Source organism: Ictidomys tridecemlineatus, chromosome 1 (assembly GCF_052094955.1).
Source record: "Ictidomys tridecemlineatus isolate mIctTri1 chromosome 1, mIctTri1.hap1, whole genome shotgun sequence".
NCBI lineage: Eukaryota > Metazoa > Chordata > Mammalia > Rodentia > Sciuridae > Ictidomys > Ictidomys tridecemlineatus.
Genome location: NC_135477.1, coordinates 9,190,905 through 9,216,314, shown reverse-complemented (window position 1 = coordinate 9,216,314; position 25,410 = coordinate 9,190,905). Strand labels below are relative to the sequence as shown.

The 25,410-nt window shown below is 45.8% G+C and overlaps 1 protein-coding gene across 8 annotated transcripts in view; it reads right to left on the bottom strand.

Moving 5' to 3' along the window:
• Positions 1-25,410, bottom strand: part of LOC144374982 (uncharacterized) — a 262,307-nt gene that overhangs the window by 224,120 nt on the left and 12,777 nt on the right. For 7 of the 8 annotated variants that reach the window (XR_013434224.1, XR_013434266.1, XR_013434269.1 and 4 more), the window contains exons 2-3: positions 9,065-9,192; positions 4,061-4,207 (exon numbers count right to left, since the gene is read on the bottom strand). Coding sequence is in view for 1 of the 8 variants with exons in the window: in XM_078037890.1 (XP_077894016.1) it covers positions 4,061-4,132 (72 nt within the window). In the remaining 7 variants the exon portion in view is untranslated. The remainder of the gene's footprint in view (positions 1-4,060; positions 4,208-9,064; positions 9,193-25,410) is intronic. The other variant, XR_013434250.1, reaches the window with a different exon arrangement.

Sequence of the window (25,410 nt, the reverse complement as noted above, 5' to 3'; positions counted from 1 at the left end):
CTTCAAATAAGCAGCAAGGGCAAGGGCCTGATGAACAAATCTCGCTTCTTCTGTGCAGCTTTTTTCCATCCCAAACGCGGCCTCCATGAGGCCAGATGGCACCAAAGCAATTGCTGGTAAGTCAATACATCTGGCGACTTTCCCAAAACACCCAGCTCCTACACAAAGCCTCTTTTCAGAACATTTTCCCGGGTACTTGTCGGCTATAAGCAGAACCTAATGTGTGAAAACAAAATAAAATCGAGCTCTTTCACCGCCCATGCTGAAGTTCCATTTTGCTGCTCTTACGAACGCGACCGTCTCCTCGCCCCACTTCTGTACCTTGACTTGACACCAGGGAGCATTCTGCCCGACACCGGGGGCCAGCGCTGCAGCCTCCGCAGACTTCTTGGAGCGGCTGAGAGTTCAAAGGGCCTACCATGGCCCGCGGGTCCTCGCATTTCAGGCTGCCAGCGCGTTTAGGAAATGATCTGCAGAAAAGGACCATGAGAGAGGCCAACCTCGGAAGCAATTGGAACCTGCCCTCATGCCAATCTTTCACCAGTGGAGGTTATGAGGGAGGCCTCTGAGTGACCTCTGACCCCCAGGAGGACTAGGACCTGTCAGAGAATGGCTGGCAGAGCCACAAAAGCTGATGAGATATGGCCAGGGGCCGTGGTCTGCTGGAATAAGAGGTTTGTCAATCTGAAAGCCACCCCCCCCAAAAAAATGGGCGTGTCCCCACTCAACCAAGTTCCCACTGTCAGTACCATCCTTCAGTGAAGTCTCCACCAGGTAGAGATGGGGTCATCTGGTCTACTTTAGCCAGCATCTTTTCATGATTCTATTCACCTGTGGTTTATTAAATGCCATCAAGGTATCAGACTTCAGGACACAGTGAAAGGCAACGGGTTTACCTAAGGTTTACCTCCATACAGTGAGTTCCTTAGTCAACCGACCCTCGGAGGAGAGAGTAAGAAGCCAGTGGAATATGACAGTCGTCCCAGGAGGGATCAACATGATGAAGAAAACAAGTGGGTAGGACAGGAAAGAGGAAGAGAGAAGAGCAGGGAGGGAGGTGGCTTCAGACAGGAAGACCAGGGGAGGCCTTTGACATGAACCTCTGGGACAGAGGGAGGCAGCCAGCCACGCTCAGACCTGAGCAGACGGCCTGCAGGCTGAGCTGTCCGCCCTGAGCAGAAACCCAGAGGAGGGAAAGAACGGGGAGAGAGCAGGAGGAGGAGCCCAAGAGGAAGGCATCTCAGGCACCCAAAGGAGGCTCGTGCTTGCTAAGTCAGGGGCTCTTCAGGGAGACATTTTGGCTGGTCACAACTGGTGGCAGGAAGCAGAGAGGTCACTGGCATCTGATGGGGCAGAGACCAGAGATGCTGCCAAACACAGAACAGCCCTCCTCCACATAAGTTACCTGGCCCACAGTGTCAATAATGCTGGCCTTTGGGTGGGGACAGGGGAGAGACTCCATCAGGAAAATGGCACAACAGCAAAAAGAAAATACTGGGAAAAAAAAAACAAAACATGATGTGAAGCTCGTCCTGATCACCTGATGCTTTAAGTGGATGGTGGGAACATTGTTCGGCTTTGGGAAGAAAGCCTATAAACATCTCAGTGCCACCTTCCCCCTCCCAAAATGTCCCCAAGACGAGGCAGCACCAAACACTCCAGCTTCCCGGAGCAGCAGCCAACTTGGCCTCGCTTCATTTCTTGTTCCCATTGGGCGTCTTCCCCTGGCACCAGTGGCTTCGCTTCCCAATTCTAAGTGACATCCAAGCTCCACGCTGGTCGCCTGAGACTGCCGGAGACGTACGAGGTAGGAGACTCTTCCAGGTTTCCCTTGGTCCTGGCGACGGGCTCCGATGCCCGGGCGTTCATTCACAGACACAGATCTGCCCCCAGGGTCGAAAGGCAGGTTTCAAGTTCTGGCCGTGGAGAGTCCACTGGTTCCACTGGGTGATGAGGTGACTCTGCACGTGTTCCCCACGGAGCACCAGCATCACTCCATTTCCTTTCTTCAATCATTCAGCGTCACCAGGTCCTATTAATCAGTGGAAGTGAAGATAACAAATGGCATTTCCGATGATGCCACCTGAGTTTCCTTCTCTGGCTGTTAATTTCCTACGAGTTCCTTCCAATTCTGCTCTGCTCTATCTGTCTTGTTCCTTATTTCTGCAACTTAAAATATAGAAAATGTGTCATGCACTTGCTAATACATTGCTACAAATCTGTTGCTGAATCGTTTTATTGGGAAGCTCCCGTGGCTTAAATTCCTTAAAAGTGGGGACGATATCTGGCCATTGTTAAGAAGCTTTCCATTTCCGGTCCCCCGTTCTATCCCTGTTCCTTCCGCTTTGCTGTGAAAGGGTTAAATTCTTTGAAATAGTCCGGATTTGTTTTATTAATATGAAGCGCTTCTCTCTTTGAAGCCAAACACTGGAAGAATTTAACAAAGCATGTGGGGTATTTAGTATCTTAGCAAGAAATGAAAAACATATTCAAAAGGCATACCAATTGGAGATTTGGATTATGGGCCCAGAAAAATTGAAACGAGGCTGTAAAAATGGCGGGGGCACACATTACGTTTGGCAGAAAGTTAGAAAGCAATTTGAAAGTCAAAAATGCAAAATGTGTAATGTCTCTATTCAAATTTTGCTAAATGCATGTTTCACCAACTCATTTCTTCGATTTCACAGAAATATTTAAGGTTGTTTTTGAATGTCACTATACCCCCAGTCTAAAGGTACAAACTACAGGAAAACTAGAGAACAATTTGTCAATATATAACAAAACGTGCTTCCTTGCACTGTGGTTACTCCAAGAGGGCACCTCTGTACACAAGGTTCACAAGTGAGCACCACCATATGCAAGGGACAAGTGTGTCCCTCACAGCTCTGTGCAAATGGAAGCCACCTGTCCCTCGGGGGTTGTTTTGGCAAATAAACTATGTGTTAGTCATTTAGTGAAATTTTATTGATCAAGTAAAATGCACTAACTACACTTATGCATTTCAATACCGTTCATTTAAAACTCTAAAGCATGTGAAGATGTACTGCTCATGGGGACATATACACGTGGTTCAAAGTATACAAAACACACACACCAAGTCCAAGAGGTAGAAGTGGTCTGAGGGCACTAACAATGTGACAACATTAATGCTGTAAATTAAAGAAGGACCTTCACAGAATGAGTCAGCTGTGAGAAGGCAGACAGACGGAGGACCCAACTTTGGCTCCATCCACGGTTGTTCCTTTTAACGGACCCTGAAGCTCATGTGATAATGGTCACCTTCATGTTAGTAGGTAAGTGACTGTTTCTCTCATTTCTGTGGAAAAGAATGATCATGTCTTTAAGTATTTTAAATCCCAAGCTGAAACCCAGTTTCAGAAGTTAACTGTGACTCTTCTCCTGCTCTACAGCAAAGCACACACCTCTCCTGTCATCTCCCTGCTCCCCTCAGACCCCAGTTCCAAAAGTATCATATTTGCACCATCTTTACCCCTCCGCCTGAAAACTCATCTAAAAGATTCCCCTCTTGATTCTGAAGACGCTCAGCCTGTGAAACAAGTGAATCATGGGAGAAGCATTTGGAAAAACACAAAACTGGATTTCTGATAGAGTTGACTTTTTAAAACCAGAGTAAGCAAACATTTCCTCCACAGACACAGAACCCAGGTCCTGACCCCCTGGGGAACAAGAGTGGCAACGGCACTACCAGTGACAACATCCACTGGCACATGGAGAACCCTATCTGTGTGCCAGGCATCGGCTCAAGTGCCGCCTGCCTCACTAACCACGTAAGCCACCACCTATGATGATCCCTCTATCGCGGGTGGGGAAACTGAGGCACGCGGAGATGAAGTCCCCTATCCAGTGTTACCCTGGTCGTGTTGGCAAGATCCTATTGACAAGCTTCTAAGGATATCAGCCACAAAATCCCTCACCACCTCCACTGACCCTGGGCTAAGCCACAAACGTGAAACCTTGGCCGGGTCCTTTCCCACTCTGTGGTGACGCTATAGAACATTGGCCCCACGGAGGAGCTGACCACCCGCATGTGGACACTGACCTGTATCTTGCTGCCAGGGTTTGGAGCGTATGTTCGTTTTTCTTGTGACTCTCTCCAGATTTGGGTCTCCATCAGCACAAGACTCGGACGCTGTGGCTTGGGCACATCCTCAGGGAGGATGGAGGAGGATAAAAGCCAGCTCCGTTCCTAGGGCACCAGAGGATGAGCAGTAACAGAGAGAGAAGGATCCCCACTGTTAGTCCAGAGGATGCCAAGCAGTCCTGTCTCATACCCACTGGAAATACCCCCCAGCAGCCTCATCCAGGCAGAAGACAGAAGAAGAGCAAACCTGGGCGGCCCCATGCTCGCTCTGGCCTTAAAAACACTGAGAGCATTCACGCTCCCTGGTCCCCATGAAGTCCCAGGCCCTGTACCAGCCCCTTAATTTCCTCCCTGAATCTGAAAAAAATCCATGGGCTCACCAACAAGATCTTCCTTTCATAAATGAGGAAAATGCAGCTCAGAGGGTTAAAGAACAGGCAGAGCCTCATGGGCCAGAGTTGAGATTCGAACTGGTGGCTCTCATTTCTAATCTGCGCCCCCCCCCATACCTATGGCCTCTTCTCCCTGGGCTACTTGTGGGAGGCTGAATCATTTCCTCTCAAAGATATGCTCAACAGCTGACCCCAGTGCCTATGAATAGGGCCTTCTTTGGAGATAGGGTCTCTGTAGCCATAATCACAAATCGCCAGACGAAATCGTGCTGGATTTAGGGTGAGTCCTAAATCCAATGTCCAATGAGTGTCCTGAAACAGACACGGGGGACAGGCTACGTGAAGAATTATGAAGCCAGGCAGAGACAGCAGCAAAGCTGCCACACACTGAGAACCCCTCTCTCCTCCCGAGCCGAGAGAGAGGCCAGGCACCAGGCACGGGGCAGGGCCTCCCTCAGAGTCTCCAGAGGAGCTCACCCTGATCCTGTCTTCATTTTGAACTTCTGGCCTACAGAACTATGAGCCAATAGATTTCTGTCTACCAAGTTTTCAGAACTTTGTTGCAGCAACCCTAGGAAAGAAATTCTGCACCTCACAGGGCCCAGGATCTTCCAAGTTTCATCAGGAAACCCAACAGACAGCCACTGAAAGAGGCATCCTGCTCCACAGCTTAAGGCCCAGCTGGCTCTCCAAGAACGTGACCGTTTAGCTCTTTAGAAAACAATGGAAAAGCGGGTGTTCACAAAGAGCTTGCGATTTCTGCCCGAGAGTGTTACAATTGATAATGTTTGGGGCCCTATCTTCAAGGCTGGACAAGTAGGGTGGCAAGTTTTATTTGTGTGGCTGTCTGCTAAGAAGCACCGACCCACAAGGACATGTCTCCTGTGTTATCTCCTCTCCAGATCAAAAGAGGGAAAAGGCAATTACTTGTAAGCACTGTGACACATTTTCCTCACACCACAGTCTAAAATCTCCAGTCCTAGTTGCAATGCTTTTGGATAGATAGTCACTGAATTCCAGCAAATCCACAAGTTCAAACATCATCGCTCTGTGCTGAGCTCCGAGCTGTCAAAAGAAAAATGTAAGACAAGCCTGATTTCCAAGGCGCCTCAACGTGGCCCACTTGGAACTCTTCCCCTGGGGAAAGAGAAAAAGTCACCCCAAAGCTCCACCTTGTTTGGGGCCTGGGTGAGTATGGAAATGACCGTTCTCATTCTCACATGAAATCAGAGCCTTGTAGGGCCATCCTGCATGGGAAGTCCACAGAAACGAGATTGGTAGTGACCACTGTCCCTTGTCATAACAGCAGAGATTACAGTTTTATAAGTCCAAACACTTTCAAAATTAGCATCTTCGGGACATTTTCTCATGTCCTTAATGAGGTGCTGGGTTATTAATTGAGGGACTCTCTAACTACGTTCAAGCTGTAGACCATGCTTTTTACACCCAAAATGGACTTGGAGTGAGGTTTCTAAATGAGAACATTGTTAGCAAGAGATATTTCACTTGCATCTCAAAAATCCAGAGACGCAGTGTTTTTCTCTGAATGTATATATGAGGTCACACTTTGGGATGCTGTTGTCCCACAGTCATTAAGAGTGGCCCAAACTCTCTTTATTTGTGATCGTGAACTTTCTCCCTCAGGTCCTGCCTCATTCCCACAAAAATCTCTGCTAAATTCCTCCTAGTCCCTCCATCTAACCAACCAAAGGGTACAGTCCTACCCTTGATTCATCTGAGCAATTCTGTAAGCCTGGCGACTGACCGCTCTGAAGTGTGGGATGGAGACAGGGAAGCAAGGCCCAGAGAAAGACCTGGGCGGCTGTGGGATTCCAAGGGATCTCGACCTGACTTCATGGAATACACAGGGTCCGTGACCTTGGATGGGAAAAACAGTACATTGGCATCTGCCCTCCCCTCTAACTGAAATGTGGCACTTCCTGCAAGTATGAAGAGTGGACAGACCATGATGATATTTATAACAATAGACAGCCAAAATATTTCATATCACGTTATAATTGTTGCAGCTCTCAGCACCCTTTTTCGCCCATCGCTACCCCCAAACCAATGACCAGATGAATTAATGACCAGACCAATCAATGACCAGACCTGCCTCTAGTGCTTATTATCCAATGAATTAATTACAAGTGGATATAGTATGATTTTTAAAGATCTGAGGGATCCTATTTCAATATAGTCACTTTCCCTCTTCATCCTACTTAAGAATGTTGAGGGTCTGTGGCACCCGTGCAGGCTGAGCAGGCTCAGGCCTCCTGCACCCTCTCCTCAGCGCCACTGGATTCCTGTAGAGTCGCCTGGTGTTTCTCTTGGGTCCAGTTGCTCTTGAGCACAGTCCCTCTCCCAAGCAGAGCCCTCCACCTGTCCTACGACTCCCAGGCCAGCCCACACCTCCTCCTCACTCTTACCCGCTACAGAGTCAAGCAGAGGCCGCTGCAGGCAGCAGGAAGCCTTTCACGTGCCGCCCTCTGCATGCACCAGGCTCCCACACCCACGTCCCCGAGCCCCACTTAGCCTCCTCTGTCCCTGTCCCTAAGCTGTCCCCTCTGCTCTCAAGTTCCCACGCACCCCCTCTTAGGGCCCAACTCCCATCCCCATGACTCCCCCAATCCCCCTGGTTGGAACGAATCTCCTTCCCCCAGAACTGACACACCTTCCTTCTAGCATCTGTGAAGTCAGCCTGGCTTCATGGGGCAGGTCACCTGACTCACCTCTGCTCCGGGCACCACACAAAACTACACACGTCCACACCTGCAGGAACAGTGAAAGAACACAGGGAGTCCTCCTGCCGCCCTCCACGCAAGGCAGACACGTGCATCCACCGCCCCAGCTGCCCCTGCTCCTGTGCACACCTTCTTCCCTCTCTGGGAATACTTCTGCAGTTTAAAGGTGTGTACTTTTAGAACAGCACGACCCTGAGCCAGCTTCTCTAGATGGAGCATGAATAAATGAAAGAATGGTGATGTCCTCCACCGTGGAGGAAGTGGGGCCAGGGGATTTGTTGAAATGACTCTGAGTTGTCATTTTAGCCCCCTGTGGTCTAGCCTTGGAACCCCACTCCCTTCTAAGACACGATGCCCTGTGGTCCAGCCTTGGAAGCCCATGTCCTTCTAAGGAGTGGTACCCTCTCTCATTCATTAGGCTCCTCCTCTAAACCTCGAGGCCCTGGCCCCCCAAGGATGTTATTCATTTCCACATCAGCTCCAAGACCAGCCGCTGAAAGGCGGGTAACAGTGTGAGCCCTGACCTGAGCAGATGGATCAAAGACCAACACCACCCATGGAATAAACTGCAACGTTATTTAATTCACCTCGTCTGAACCACAAACCCAGACCTCCAGGAACACTTGGCACTAGATATATTCCCATCCACAAAATTATCATCCATCTGAATAACAGATCAGCTTTCTAAAATTCCCAAATCCAACGCTTTTTTCCTGTGTTACCATATCAAGAATCACAACTCCTTGATCCAGGGCTGGTGGAGCCCGGCACTGATGTCTTATCAGAAGTTTTGAACCTATTTTCAGACTAGGTTCTCATCTATCTGCCACCTGCCTTTAAAACAGCATGTCCTCATTTAGTTCAGGCCTCGGGCGTAAAAGAAAAGCAAACCAAATAACGATAACAATGAAATATACACTACATTAATTGCAAAAGGAAATGAGTTTTAAGCAAAGTGAACGCTGCAGGCCATGAGTTACCCGGCTGTGGCTGTGTTCTGAGCATTTCAAAGGACAAAAAAGAAAAGTGGAAAAGATCGCTATCAAGACAGCAGTGATCTGCAACAGTAATGAATAAAGATGTCTTTCAAGGCCCATTAACCACTAATCACATCTTGGATCAAAACTAGCAGAATAGCTCCGTGGCTAAGGAAGGGGCTGCCATTGGGTCACCCTGAAAACCAAAGGCGGAGCCCTGGGTTCGCTTCATGTTGGTAACACTTCCATTGTTTGTGTTGCTGATTAGGGGATGGAGGGTCTCCAGAGGGGCAAAGCATGTGGTGCTCTGGGGCACCGACAGGATAACTGAAGTCCCTTCCAGCTCGCCTCGGGCAGATTCCTCCGAGGACAACAAAGGGAGCAGGGCAGACCTCATTCCTGAAAAGACAAGCAGCACCAGGTGGGAGCACAGCAGAGCTACACCTTGCCACCAAGCTGGGTTCCCAAGGACTTGCACTGCAGCCCCAGGCCTCATGAGCAAGGCCTTCCCAGCTTAGAGGTTTAAAAAAACAAAAAAGAAAGAAAGAAAAAAAAAAGACTCGGCTCTCGGGGAAGGTTCCTTGTACTTCAGGGTGACCATTTAGGGGACGCTAAAAAGTGAAGCCATTCCATCGACAGATTCACAAACTTGCTTTCTAGAAGGATCTAGTCTCTGGACTTAAAGTGGGGTCCGTGGATCTGCAGCACCCACCCCAGGCAGAAGCCTGTTGGAAATGCAGAAGCTCAGGCTTCCCCTGGGCCACCCGAGTCCATCTGCATGTTTTGGAGATCCCTGGGTGACCTCAGATACGGGACGATCTGAACCACGTGGCCCGGAGCTGCTATTCTCACCTCAGCTGCATGAGAGCTGCCCAGGAAGTCGGGCGCTGGTCACTGTATGTCAATGTCTGGGCTCCACCTCCAGATTCTTAGTGGACTTGAGTGAGGTGCGGTAATCAGTTTCCTTTTCAAAAAAGTACCTGGAAGACATTAAGTCCTGATCACTGTTGCTGAATGATCCGCACGAATGACCTCACTGAACGACTCACTAATATAATCACCACAGCTTCCAAGGCTGCCTGGCTTGATGAAGGAGGAAGCAGAAAAAGAGGAGAGATTCAGAAGAATTTAAAGACCACTGCCTCCCAGGGGCTCAGATCAAATTCCTCTTCATCCATTCTCATATTCTCATCCTGTCCTTTCCTCTCTTCCTCTCTCCCCCTCTCTGGGTGCATACTCTTAAGTTATAACCCTAGACTCAGCTATTGAAAGTTTTAAAATTTTTTCTTCATTCCTGTCTCGAATCAATCTTCCCTTTGCCTCAGCGTCTCATCAGTACAGATGAGAACACATTTTTCCTCTTTAGCAGCAGGTCTTGACATCAAAGCTTGGGGTGTCTTTCCACTCAACCAACTGTGCTCCTTGGGCCCATGGGATCTGTGGACCGCAGAAGTGACTCCCTAGCTGTGCAACTGGGAGATGGTTATAGAAACTGGTCCTAAATAATCAGGTGTTGCTAGAGTATCACACAAATCCCATGAAACAGCGAGAAGATCCATTTCCCAATCGATGGCCTAACCCACACAGTCAGTGCCCTACCTGAAAACCTACATTGAGGTAAAACGGGGTTCGTGTTGGCACAGCCAAAGGCTTGTACCTAATCTGCAAACCTGGAGGCCATAAAAGAAAAGATTCACAGGCTTGGATACATGAAAGTAACAACAATCCAGGTTCTGTGGTGCACACCTGTAATCCCAGCAGCTCGGGAGGCTGAGGCAGGAGGATCGCTAGTTCAAAGCCAGCCTCAGCAACCTAGCAAGGTCCTGTCTCAAAATAAAAATTAAAATGGGCTGAGGTTGTGGCTCAGTGGTTAAAAATACCTGGGCTCAATCCCTGGCATGAAACGAAGAATGAAAGAAAGGAATGAAGGGAGGGAGGAAGAGAAAGAAGAAAGAGAGAGAGAAACAAATAGTTGAAGGTGTTATTTAGTTATGTAAAATCAACTGACAAACTGGAGAAGATATCCACAACATATCCTATAGACAAAAGGCCAGTACCTTAATATAAAAAGATCTCTTAAAACTTACAGAGCAGGGGACTAAAAACCAACAGAGATTTTTTAAAAAGGAAAAAGCCATAGAAAGACAATTTGAAAACATGCAACTCTAACATTAACCCTTGAACAAATGACAAAAGAATGTTCAAACTCACTCAAAATTAGAAAAATTAAAATATTCCTGAGACACCATTTCTCACCTATGAGATTGGAGATTTTTCAAAATATGACGATGTACTCCTGTCTTGTCTTGAGCATTTTAGACACTCACACATTTCTGGTGGGAATGCAAGTTGGTATAACCCTTATGTGAGAAATTTTAGCAATGCCTAATAAACCCACATATGCACACACCTCTGTGACCAGCAATTCCACTTCTAGAAATCACTCTTGAAGACACACCTTCAGTCATATGACAATATATATGCCCACAGCCATGTTTTGCAATGGTTGAATACAGGAAAGAGCCTGGTGGCTTCTAGGTGGGAGAGAAGGTCAGTCAACAGCGGCTCACCAACACAGCCAGAGACCATCCAGCCATTCAAAAACACAACGAGGCAGATCTCTACGCCGAGGGATTCTGAGACACACTGTCCAGGGAAGGCGAAGCGCAGGAAGCTCCTATAGTGCCTGTCCGTCGTATCTTAATAAAAGGAACGAGAGTGTGTTCAGTCACTAGGGCTACCGCCACAAAGTGCCGCAAACTGAGAGGACACTGTGTCACTGCTCTGGAGGCCCAGCCCAAGCTCCAGCTGTGGTGGTCCTGAGGTCATAAGAGGAATCTGTTCCCTCTTCCTGCTGGCTTAGGTGACCTGCTGGTGATCTTGGACACTCTTTGATCAGAGAAGCATCAGCTGGCTCTCTGTCTTCACCTGCGCTCGGTGCTGTCCTTGAGGGTCAGCCAGTACAGGCTCCAGTCTGGTTGGATTAGGCCCACCCTAATGCCTCATTGGAACTAATTGTATTTCCAATGACCCTATCTCCAAATGAAGTCACTTTTTTAAGGAACTAGGACTTCATAGGAATTCAGAGGAGAAGGACACAATTCAACCATAAAAGGGACTATTAGAAAATACCTGCTCATTTGTGAGAAAATAATAATAATAGTAATGAGGAAAGGATTAAACCAGAAGCCAAAGATCCTGATAACCAGAAAAGAGTGAGAGAAGGGTAAGAAAAAAGTGGGTAGAGCTGCCATAGGATGAGGGGTGACACTTTGGAATATACAGTCAAATATACGTCTATGTATTTTCCATTTGGCACTTAATCTGAGAACCGTGGTACTGTTCAAATGCCCTTCCCATCTGGCAATCCAGGATCTGGTCCTGGGTAGGAAGCTCATCCTACCCACAGTTGAGCACACCCGCCAAGGTGTACAAGAAACCCCAAACTGAATGTAGACAGAAGCATGAGCTTAGTTGCCATGAGATGACAGACCCACACTGAGGAATGGGGGGAAGAGAACCAACCCAAGGAACCCTGGAGAGCAGTGTCCTGATCAGAACACAAAGCAAAAGACAAGACTGGGCACAAGTGTTAAAACCTGGTCAGCAAAGGTGTTTCTCAGAGGCATGTGGACTGGCAATTTCAAGTGACTTTATGTGTGTACTAGAATCGAGCAAATGAAGAAGTTTCTAGCAAATGAGAGGCAGGTTTCTCATTGTTAGAAATAAGCAGAGAGGAAAGGCTAGCAGAGCCCCGCGGTGTTGAGCTCGAGGCAGGGATTAAGCTTGGTCACAGATGCATGTGTGCAGATGGGCTAGCACACGCAGTAAGGCCGGGCGGTCTGCAGAGGCCCTCGGGTAGCAGTGAGCACACTCGGGACCCAGATACTGGCATTGACACATCATTCTCCAATAGAACAAACCTGGGCCCCTCAGGGAAATGACGGATTCAGGACTGAGTCAGAGAAATCCCTGAGATGAGACTTTCATGTCTATGCCAGAAAAAGAGCGGAAGTACCAAAAAATAAACCAGTGAGCTGGAGGCTTACTAAAAAAGCACAGGAGGCAGCCTGAAGGAGGCCCTAATGTGCAAAGCTCGAACACTCTGAGCAAAATTTTAAGATGACAGTATTGAATTTTAACCCATAAAACAATAGTTCAGTGTTTATAATGATTAAATAATCAAGTGAATAAATAAATGCAGTGGAAAGAAGAGCTCTTCCTTCCAGAAGAATTCTGATTAATGCATTCAGAAGGAAAGTGGGAAACAGAAAATCACTGTTAGGCAAACATCACAGTAAGACCTGTTCTAGACAAGAGGCGTAATCTTTCACCCAGGAGGCTCATCCTACCCACAGTCGAGCTTTCTGACCCTGGCTCTCTGCGCTCCTACCACACTTGGCTCCTTTTCATGGCCCCAGGCCCCTGTGAATGTTTTTCCTCCACCTTCTCCCCCTGGTTCTTTCACCTCCTGGCAGATCTTCCTCATGAAAACCTTTCCCAACAACCTCCAGGCAGAGGAGCCTCCTCTTGCCCTGCTCTGGCTCCCACAGTTCTTCCAAAATGCTGTTTACCATCTTACCGCAGTGCCTGCCCCTTTGCATTCCCCATGTCTGCCTGCGCCCCTGGATCCCCAAACTGACTAGGCTCTCTGCAGACTGAGTCACCTAATCCAACACGAGTGGAGATGGGAAATCCCTGAGTTTTCTAGCCAGTCCTGCACAGCGTCTTAGCACCGGCTCATGCTCACTGTGGAGCTGACAGGGTTGGGGAGCCTGGGGCTAGCGCCTGGGGCTGCGTCACCCCTGTGCCACTCTCCCGTGGCTTCTCTGTTCTGGTCGTGGGGATGTTAAACCCAAGTTTCTCCAGCTTTCCAAGCTCTGTGTCCTTAGGCTGGGGAATCTGGCTTGCCCTGCTCCACCCGCTGACCTGGGACGGGAATCCTGGCCCCAAGCCTCAGGTGGAAACTGCACCACTACTTTTTAAAATTAATTTTTATTTTGTTTTCTCTACAAATGGAGCGCAGCTTTTCATGTCTCTGGTTGTACATGATGTAGAGTCGCACCTTTCATGCAGTCATACCCACTCATCGGGGTGATAGTGTCCATCTCATTCCACCATCTTCTCCTGACCACCACTGTTTCCTTATGGATGAGGATTTTCAATGTCAGGTGCCCTGGCCTCTCTGGACCAACCACTTGCTGCACAATGGCCCTTTCCATCCCCCCCTATCCATCCAACCCCCCCCCCATTCTTCCAGAATAAACCATCTAGAAACCAGGCTTTACTGCCAGAGTCCACCTGGCTCACCATTTCACAGAAGAGCAAAGAGCTTCAGAAAACTTCCAAATGAACACAATTATAATTATTAACATAATAATGTGATAACGCAACCCAAAGCCATCCTTCGATCTTATATGATTATAAGCAAGCTTTCTGACGGTTCCTCACTTCAAATAAGGAAGTCCTAGTCTTACACAAGCAAATTATCTTATAAAAATACCAGCCACTGCCAACCACCTCCAGCTTTTCTTTCTTCCTCTGTCCCCTCTGAGCCAGGTGGCTGTCGTAAGCTGCAAATTGTGGAAAATACATACTGTGAAAACTATTGGCACTTACAGTGACAACTTGCAGTGCCTTGAAGTAGAAGGAGGGAGGAGGACCCAGGGTGGGGGAACCATAAATGCCGCTGAGAGGTAAGTCTCTTGCAGGCGCTAAGTCCCTCACAGATTTAATTAAGTCAGATTACCTTCCTCCTGAATCCCGAGGTTGCCTGCACCCAGGGAATGGAGTTTTAATATAGGATGAGAAACAAGCGTCATACCTTGGGTTCAGAGGTCATTTGCAGGAACAGAACGGACCAGATAATGCTACGTCAGGGAATTAGCATGTGGAGTGCTGAGGAGGTGGACACAGACAGGTCCAAGGGGGTCTGACAATGAACGGCCTGGGAGGTTTCACAACCACCAACAGGGAACCTCGGGAAAGCTCCTCAGCCCGAGATCCACGAAATAAACTTCTCAAAACATAAAAGCCAGAGGCTATCCTCACGCGTGACACAGACTCCTCAGCACTGCAGGCGTAAAAAGCCCAGAAGGTGCGGCAACCTTACCTGAAACTACATACCAGACTCAGAGGGAACCTGGAGGAGAAGCCAGGTTAGAGAGGACCCCGCCCAGCGGTTCTCAACTTGAGTAAATGGCAGAAGACTTCACAAAACCCCTCACGATATTATTTTATCTCTTGACTCAACATTTTTAAAAACTATATTTGAAACTGTCTTTGGAGGGAAACCCAAAAAGAAGAGATCCTGTTGTTCACCTTCTGTGAGAGGTGAAGGTCAAGGACGGTCTCCTCTGGCCCGCCACACTAGAGCAGGGCCGCACCTGGAGCGACTCCTCAACAGTTTCTGAGTTTGGGCACAGGACGTGAGCTGTGGCTGGCCTGAGACTGTCACCTCTGCTCCATTCTCCCTCCCAGATATTCCATTTTTTACAACTATCATTTGTGCTCCGTGACAGAGGAAAATACTTCTTTTGCAAACAGGATTCTTCTGAGAGCATGGGGTCCCCGGGATATGTGGGGTTGAGCGTCCTGTTCACGAAGGGCCCTGACACCCCACCCTGTCCAGGGAAACATTCTGGAGAGCCATCTTGGAACTAAGACAAGGGCAACCGGTGACCAGAGAACAGAACCAAAGCACCTCAGCCTCAGTCTCCCCCAAAAGAAACGTCTCTGACAAGGCAAGGCTATCGTTCCTGCTCCAGCTGCCTGGAGGGCTTGCAGACATTCTTTATTTCTTGCACAGGCTATAAATGTTCTTTTGTGTTTAATATTTGATTTTTTTTCAATTTTTCTTTAAAAGGACTGAAAGAACAGCAAAAACCTCATAACCAAGAAAGGAAAAGATGTCTCTAAATGCTAAAGTAATTGCACAAGGGCAGAGTTAGTAAAACCCCGTAAATCATCATAATGAACAAAAATGGATTCTGAAAGCAGCTGCCTGCTTTGTTCAAATATCAAAGAGCGAGTGCTTTGCAGATGGGTGATATTTTGGACTGTCTTAACGACACCAGCAGGGCTAGGGAACTGGCCTGAGGTAACCACAGGCTGGAGTTTTGCTCCTTATTCTCAGTCCCCGTTTCTTCTTCTGTAATATGCTGGTAAGAGTAGTTTGACCAATGATTTGTCACAACAATGACATTCTCTAAAACATGTAAAATAGCAAGCACACGTGGGGAAGGTGTAATGAATAATAACTATTATTACCAGCTATCTGCGAGAGTTCTCAATTGGTGGGGGAGCTGCTCAGTACGTAAAGATCACCTCGTTTGTTGCTGCTATGATTTTGTTTTTTAAATTCAAACTTGACTTCCCATCACTCTCCCCAGAGCTACTAACAAATCAGAATTCCTAGGATTAGGATCTAAATGTGGACCTTTTTTTCAAAGCTCTCTAGATTTTCTAGTCAAGTCAGAGTAACAAGAATGGACTTACACTCTCATCAGAAGAGTAAAAAACCCAAACAAAATTTACAAGGCAATAGTTATCACGACATTAGGCATCAGGCAATGAAGAACAGTGTCCCCTGTGAATTAGAAAACAAACAAGGTAAGCCCTATGATTGCCTTGAGAATTTTCAAGATGTGGCACAAACAAGAGAAACAGGCAGAGCTTCACAGACTCCCTACGTTGAGACTACAAACTGAGGCTCTGGAAGGACCAAGGCAACTAACGTTCAGACAACAGAGTACCAAAGAGGAGTGAGCTTCCTCGGGAGAAAACCCAGAGACCTGCCGAGGACCTTCTTCAAGGATTCAGCAGTACCTGGGTATAAGAAAACTACACAGGGCCAAGCCAGAGCCATATGAAAGGACTAGAGGAAATAATGCCTGGTACTCTCACAGAACTAGGAACAGCACTGTAACTAGTGCCCACTGACCAGTCAAAAGTACACAATGCCTCATGAATTTTGAGTAGAGTCCTCAGGGAGGTCTTGCTTCAATGGTGGGAATAATTAGCCCTGAAATCAGCCCCACTCTGGCCCAGCACAAAAAAAAAATCATACACATAAAACTCTAAAGAATCAAATTCTTCCCAAGAAACTTAACTGCATGCTAGACCAAAGCTCAGGAGTGATTAAAGTAATACAAAGTATTCAGCACCTAACAAGATAAAACCACAATAGCTGGTGTCCTGTTAAAGATCACCGGGCATGCAAAGAAGAACATGATCCATAATGAAGAGAATAATCAACTAATTGAAAATGACACAGAAGTAACCCAGATGTTAGAATTATCAGAGGAGGATATTAAGTTGGTTATTAAAACTCTTTGAACATATGAAATACAACTAAATGCATTGAAGACATTTTAAGTCCCAAAATAAATATCTGTAGATTTAAAATGATAGTAGATGGGATGAATGAGAGATTAAACATGATGGATGAAAAATTAGTAAACTTGAAATTTTAATAACAAACTATCCAAAACAAAATGCAATGTAAATAATAATAATAATAATAAATAACACTATAGTATGTTGCAGAACAATTTCACATAACCTAATTTATGAAAAATTAAAATTACCACAGGAAGACAGAAAAATATTTAAAGAAGTAATAACTTAAATTTGTAAACTTTAAAAAATAAAATTTGTAAACTTAGTAAAAATTATAAACTCCCAATCCAGGAAACTTAACAAATCTTGAGCTGAAGAAACATAAAGAAAACTTCAGTGATACATCATATTAAATTGATCAAGTGACAAAGAGAAAAATCTTAAAAGCAGCTAGTGAAATAGACATGTTATATAAAAGGAATGAAAAATAAGAGTGACGACAGATTTAAATCTCAAAACAATGCAAGCAAGAAGACAGTGGATCAACATCTTTAAAGTCCTAAAAGAAAATATTTATTAATATAGAATTCTATACCTGGCCAAAAAAAAAATACCTTTCAAAATGAACAAAATAAATAACATAGGATTGGATTTATAATTTAAATTATAAAATAAATATCCATAAATTCATACTAATATAAATTAATGATTAAATAAATGGGGAATAGACAAATCCCCCCATGTAAAAGAATTTCAAATAATTCATGTAGATCCTGCTCTCCAAGAGATAAAAATTACCCTCCACACTTAAGTATGGACTGCGGAGAGAAACTTCCTTCCAAAGAGTATGGTATGGAAGGGGACAGCAGGAGAGGGTGTGGCTTTCCAATAAATAAACCTGACAGACACTATCAGCCAGTGATGAAGGTCAGCATCAACAGTGATACGTCATGGTGACATGGTGCACGGCTTTGATATGATGGAATGAAGGGGGCCCTTGACCTTTATGATTTTTCTCCCCAAAATCCAAAACCCTAGTCTAATTGTGAGAAAAACATCAGGAGATACCATAAGATAAGGCATTCTACATAACAGCTGATCAATACACCTCAAAACTTTCTAAGATTTTTCTCATTTTTTAAATTATCTTACAACGTCTTGACAAAGAGGAAACTAAGGATACATGATGGTAACTGTACAGTGGCATCCTGAATAGGTTCTAAATGCAAATGAATTATAGAATTCAATCCAGACAGATTGCCATTACTCATGACAAACCATTTTACAGTACCATAAGATGTCAACAGGGAGGTGCTTGTGGCATACTTGGGGTCACTTTCTACTATCTTTGCAACTTTCCTTAAGTTTACAATCATTCTGAAATTAAACTTTGTTAGGAATAAAATGAAAGCAAAACAAAGACTGTGTCAGGTACATAAAAGCTGAAAGAGTTTATCACCAGCAATTCTACCCCATAAGCAATGTGAAGAGCTGTTCTTCAGGTAGATGGAATATACCAGATGAAAATCTGAATGTACGCAAAGGAATGTGGATGATCAGAAGAGGCTACTACATGTGTAAATATAACAGATTTTCTTGGCCTGGGGAGGCAGCTCAGTGGTAAAGTGCTTGCTTGCCTAGCATGCCTGAGGCCCTGGGTTCCGTCCCCAGCACCATCAAAAAATTTAAACTAAAAGATTTTCTTGCTCTTTAAATATCATTAAAAAATAACTGACTTCAGTTCTACTAATATGGGGTTGCCATTCCTCCTTGGTATTCTTTTTTACAACTGAAAAATCCTGGATGTGACTCTGACCAGAAAAGGAAGAGCAAAACAAGCCCAGAGCAAACAGGAAGGAAATAACAAAATACAGAAATCAACAAACGGAAAAAAACACATTAAAAAAATCAATGAAACAGAAAGCCAGGTGGTGGTGGTGGTGGTGGTGGTGGTGTGGTTGTGTGGTGCTAGGGATTGAACCCAGGACCTTATGTGTGTAGACCAGTGTTGTGCCACTGAGCTAGAGCCCCAGCCAAAACCAAGTTCTTAAACAAATAGTCAGTAAAATTCATAAACCTTTAGCAAGACTGACACAGTTTTTTTAAAAAAGAGAAAAAAAATACAAATATCCAGTCTTGAGAACAAAACAAAGAGTATCAGCTCAAGTCCATTAAAAAGCAAATAAAAAGAACTACAGAAAACTTTGTGATCATAAATTTGACAACTTAAGTGAAATGGAGCAAATTCTTGAAAGTTACAGACTACAATTCACCAATATGAAATGGATGGCTTGCATAGATTAATGACAAATTAAACCAGAAAGAGGCACATCTATCAGAAAGTCTAGAATATAGTGGCAGCATCAAAAGCTGGTAAGAAAGTGGAGAAACTGGATTCTTCGCACGTTACTGGTGAGAACGCAAAATGGTCTGGAGAAGTTTCCAGTTTCTATAAAATGAAACATGCAGCTGTCATGTGGCTTAGCAACTGAAGTCTTGGGTATTTATCCCAGGAAAACAAAAACTTACATTCACACAAAGACCTTCACAATGGCATTATTTATGATTTTTCCACAGAAATGGAAGAATCCAGATTTCCTTTAATGGGTAAATGTTTTAACAAATTGTGGTTACAGGGCTGGGGATGTGGCTCAAGCGGTAGCATGCTCGCCTGGCATGCGTGCAGCCCGGGTTCTATTCTCAGCACCACATACAAACAAAGATGTTGTATCCACCGAAAACTAAAAAATAAATATTAAAAAAAATTCTCTCTCTCTCTCTCTCTCTCTCTCTCTCTCTCTCTCTCTCTCAAAAAAAAAAAAATGTGGGGCTGGGGATGTGGCTCAAGCGGTAGCATGCTCGCCTGGCATGCGTGCGGCCCGGGTTCGATCCTCAGCACCACATACCAACAAAGATGTTGTGTCCGCCGAGAACTGGAAAGTAAATATTAAAAATTCTCTCTCTCCCTCTCTCTCTCTCTCCTCTCTCACTCTCTCTTTAAAAAAAAATTGTGGTTACATCCATTCCAAGGAATATTACTCAGCAATAAAAATAAATGAACTATTGATACACACAATGACTTTGATGAATCTCTAGAGAATTACGCTTCAAAAATAACTGACTTCAGTTCTACTAATATGGGGTTGCCATTCCTCCCTGGTACTTTTTTTTTTTTTAAAAGACATCCCCAAAAGTTTACATACTATATAAATCCATTTATATATGATTTCTTAAGTGACAAAATTATGAATATGGAGAACACATAATAAGAGGGACAGAAAGAGGGAGATGGGTGTAGCTATAAAAGGTCAACAGGAAGAATCCTTGTGGGGATAGAAATGTTCTGTATTTTGACTGTATCAAGGTCAATATCTTTGAAGTGATATTTTTTTATAGTTTTGAAAGATGCTACCATTGAAGAAAATTCAGTAAATGATATATGTCATTATTTCTTCCAATTGCATGCAAACCTACAACTGTCTCCAAAAGTTTGAAATATAAAATAAAAATAGATCGTAAATCTAAAGACAAATCTTAAACTACTAAACTTCCAGAAGAAAACCTTTGTGGCTTTGTGTCTCTGTCTGTTCAGGCTGCCATAACAAAGGACCATAAACAGGTGGCTTATAAACATCAGAGGTTTATTGCTCACCGTTCTGGAGGTTGAAGGTCCAAGATGAAGATGTCGGCAGATTCAGTGTCTGGTGAGGGCACACTCCCTAGAGAGCCATCCTCTCGCTGTGATCTCACAAGGAGGAAGGATGTCCTTTATAAGGGCTTGAGCACCGTGCATGAGGGCAGCCACAACTTAATCACCTCCCAGAGGCCCCGCCCCCTAGTGCTCTCTCTGGAGGGTTAGGATATCAACCTCTGACTTCAGGGCATGTTAGGGTCTGTAAACAAGTCAGGGTGGCGCCTGGCATTTTGCCAGGGGGAGTGGTTTGTGAAGTAACACCAGTGAGCCATTAAGTGTGGAGATTCCTGATTGGTTGACTGCTGTATCTAGTTTATACTAATTAAGGTAAGCTGTGTGGAATGTATATATACCCCTCCTGTCCTACAATAAACGGCTCCCACTCCTGCTGTATCAATCTACACAACTTGTAGGTCACCCCCCGGTTATTTTGCTGCAGCCGGACTCCGGCAAGGGCAGACATCAATGTTGAGTCCGCTGCACTTTGAATTAGGCAAGCATTTCTAAGCTTGAACAACACAAGGACAATCCATAAAAGAACAAACCTATGAACTGGACTTTATCAAAATAAAACTTCAGTTCTTCCAGGCACTGTTCATTGAAAGACCAGCCATAATTGGGGGGTAAAAGCTCTCAAAGCACATATCTAAAAAAAGACTTGTGTCTAAAAATATATAAATATTTTAATGTATATTTTATACATATTTATATAGATAGATATATCCCAAAATTCTTAAAATTCAACAAGTGAATGGCCTATTTGTTTTAAAAAAAAATTTATTCTTTAGTTGTACCCTACGGCCTAATTTTTTAAATGAGTAAAGGTTTAAACATATCACCAAAGATGATATACATAAAATTCACATAAAAGATGCACAATATGATTGATTATGAGAAAATTACAAGTTAATCTCCTGAGGAGATGCCACTACCTGTTAGAATGGCTAAATTAAAAAGACTGAGCATACCAAGTGCTGGCAGGGACATAGGAGAACTAGAACTCTCACCCTCCACTGGTAGAGATGCAAAATGAAAGGCAGTTTGTCAGCCTCTGGGGTAGTTAAACATGTCTACCACATGACCACTACCCACTCCTAGGTATTCACCCCAAAGAAAGGGAAGTATATGTCCACACCAAGACTGGTCCATGAATATTCATAACAGCTTTACTTACAAAAGTCCCAAATTGGAAACAGGCTAGTGTTCAGATAAATAAACAAATCATGGTTATCCATAAAATGGAATACTGCTCAGCAAGAAAAAAAGAAGGAATTATTGATACATACAACATGGATGAATCTCAAAATAACTATACTGATTGAAAAAAGAAGCTAGGAAAAAATCTCTGCCAGCTACTATTTCAATAGGAAATTAATAACCAGAATATATAAAGAACTCAAAAAGTTTAACACCAAAAAAAAACCCTAATAACCCAATCAATAAATGGGCAAATGATCTAAACAGACATTTTTCAAAATGGCCAACAAATATATGAAAAAAGGTTCGGCATTCTTGGCAACCAGGGAAATACAGATCAAAACTACTCACTCCAGTTAGTATGGCAGTCATCAAGAATATAAATCACAATAATTGCTGGTGAGGATGTGGGGGAAATGGCACACCACTGCATTGTTGGTGCAACTGCAAATTAGCACAACCACTCTGCAAAGCAGTACGGAGATTCTTCAGAAGACTACATATGGAACCACCACATAACCCAGATACCCCACTCCGTGGTATTTATACAAAAGAACTAAACTCCTCATACTATACGGACACATGCCTACCAAAGTTTACCACAGCACAATTCACAACAGCCAAGTTATATAACAAGCCTAGATGTCCATAAATAGAGGAATTGATAGGGAAAATGTGGTGTATATACACAATGGAGTTTTACTCAGTCATGAAAAATGAAATCATGTCATTTGCTGGTAAATGGATGAACTAGAAAACATCATGCTAAGTGAAACAAGTCAGACCCAGAAAGTAAAAACCAGGGTTTTCTCTCGTATGCTAAAGCTAGAGAGAGGGAAAAAATAAGAATTAAGAAGGGGGAGTCACACAAAAATATTTTATATTATTATAAAAGTATTTATATTATTAATTAAAAAAAAAGACTAGTAGGGTAGAGAAAGGGCATGGGGAGGGAAGGAGGAGAGAAGGGCATGGGGAGGGGCTGGGGAATGAAACCCACCGAATCATCTACGTCCGGATCTGACCGGTTAGCCCTACAGATGCACATGTGCACACAACACACCCGTTAGGAATAACAGAATGAGGTCAGTAAAGAACACAAACGGATCCGAGGGAGGCGAGGGAGGAAGGGGGTCAGATGGACCAAATCACCTTGTGTGCGAGAATCCCACTGCTGTGTATGATTATACTGCACCAACAAAAGTCCACAGAAAACACGGCATGTCATGAGTCCATTTATATAGAACCGTATAAAATGCAAAGAATCTAGAGCAAAGAAGAGTGATGGCTATAGGTAGGGAAGGGAGGGACTGAAGGGACACTAGGAAACTTCTAGAAGGTTGGGTAAATCATGATGGTTTCGAGGTTGTATGTGTACATCAAGTAAAGTGCACATGTTTAATATGGATCGTTTGATATCAATTATAACTCCATAAAGTTTAGAAAAAGAAAGTAGGTTTTTCAATAAAGTACCCCAAACATTTTCATATTCATTCATTTTTAAATTTTAGAATGTTAAACACGGCTTGGTTTTTAAGTGGTAACATTGACAGACACCCTCAAACCCTTAGAAGTCCTCAGCTCTAAGGGGCACAGGGGTCCTGCCACCAAGTAGCTGGTGAACGGCTGTCCGGCGCTGAGACCCTAGCTTCCTCATCTTTCCCAGCGTCGGCAGGAGCCAGCCCATTGGCACAAAGTAGGTGCAAGGCAGGTGCCTGCGACCCCTTCAAAGCGACCGCAGGAGCCTCCCAGCCCTGCTGGTCATTCCGTCTCCCCTCCTGGCTGGGGAAGACTCGGAAACCCCTCTCCATGGCAAAGGGGAGATGCTCTTAGAAGCCATGTCCCCCAAGTCCCGGCCCTCCTGGGGGCCCACTGTGCACCAGGTTCTGGAAATTTCTCCCATAGCTTCCTCCAGCCTAATGGAGTCTCCCTGCCCAGGCCAGCACCGGGGCATTGCAATACGCCAGCCACGGCGGCTTTCAGGGATGCTGGGACAGGAAGGAAGAGGAGCCTGAGGAAAACGTCCCAAGGCCCAGGGGGAGCAGCTTCCCAGTGTGCGGCCACAGGGCACAGCTCTGTACAAACAGACACCAGCAGGAGCAGCAGCCCGTGGCCTCCCGGTGAAGTGCTCCCACGCACTGAGGGCCTTCTGCTGCCCTGGAGCCAGCCCTGGACCTATGCAGCCCACCTACCACCAGAGTGGACAGGACGCAGAGGCATGTGACTACAAAACTGTGTCCTTTAAACTAAGTAGCCCTGAGTCCACAGACCTGGAGGGCAAATTGTCCACTGTGGATAACCCTGGGAGGGGAGAGGGAGGGGAGAGGGAGGGAGAGGGGGAGAAGGAGGGGGAGGGGGAGAAGAAGGGGGAGGGGGAGAAGAAAGGGGAGGGGGAGAAGGGGGAGGGGGAGGATGAGGGGAGAGGGAGAAGGAAGGGGAGAGGGAGGGGGAGAAGGAGGGGGAGAGGGAGTGGGGGAGCTCTCCCACCCTCGCCAGGCCTGCTTGTCCCCGACTGCACAGCCACGTACCTGTCTTAAAACCTGCAGAACTTGACCAATGCCAGACTCCTGTGCTCCTGATGGCCCCATGTCCCAGGTCCATGGACTCTGACGCCCATCTCCCACCTGACCCCAGCGGTCAGTCCCCCACAGCTGTGACAGGTAAAGCAAGTGCCTGTGAGAGCTATGCCGAGAGGCGTCTTCCCTGGCCCAGACTTGAGCCCACCTGGACTTCCCTGAGCCGGAGTCTCTGGGAGGGGAATTTGGCTCTAGGAAGACTCATGGCCCCGATACCCAGGATGAGGGTCAGAGAAAGAAAACCAAAAACAAGCCAAGTCTGGGCGGTGGGCTGGTCTGCCTCCATGGAGCCCCCCGCACGTCCCCTCAGTTCTGACACCAGCCAGCAGCAGGAGAGGCAGTGGATACTCCCTTGTCCAGTGGGCTAAGATCCAATGCCAGAGTCCCACGTTTAGGAGGAAGGATGGGGTGAAGGGGGAGGGCAGGGAGGGTGGGAAAAACAGGTCATTAAGAAAATGAGAGCCACAGTGACCTAGGGGACTGGCTTGGCCCGAGGGCCGTGTTCCCAAGGTGCCTCTGGGACAGGACAGCGGGACCAGCCAAGCAGCCCCTGGAGGACTGTTGGAAACACCAGTCCTCAGCCCACTGCCAACGTGCCAAATGAAGTCTGGACCCGGGCCACCATCTCTGCTTCTCCTGCCCCAGCTCGAGTTGACCATGCACGGGGGGCCCAGCCTCAACTTCACATGGCACTCACCTGGGGACAGTGACTAGGTGTCCCCCACCAGAGCTGCTGATTTCCTTGATGGATTGACGCGGTTGGTCTGGGCCATAGTCTAGGCATTAGAGCTTCAAGCCCCGCTGCGTGTGAGGTTCCTGGGGACTTGCTGAGAAACACCTTCCCTGGGGGCTCCCCTCTGGCTTAACCAGAATTTTCCGGGGGAGCCAGGTGATTTAACAGACGCCTTCCACCCATGTGATTCCAATGGACCTGCTGGTTTCAGAACCACTACTGTAGAAGCTTGCCCAGAGGATCAGTGCTTCCCAGCCTTGCCAAGGAGGCCCCAGCTTCTAATATTACCCCCAGCCCCGTTCAACCATCACGACAGGACGTTGATTTGATCACCCAACAGATAGTATCACACGCCTACTCTGCCCCGTGCACCCATCTCTTAAAAAATGCAGAAATAAGTTGGCCACATCTTATAAGGAGTGTGAGGCAGGGATAATAAGATGAGCATGGGCTGTGGGTAAGGAACAATGACAAAGGTGACTTTTTTAAAAAAAAATACAATGGGGAAAATAAAATCAGGTGCATCAGTCAGGACTCTCTTTGGAAATATCCAGGAAGGTCTGCCCACAAGAACAATAAGCATGCTTCCCTTCCCACGCCCCCCCTGCCCCACTTATTCCTGGGGGAGGTTAAACAAACAATTTGTTTTGTCTTTTGC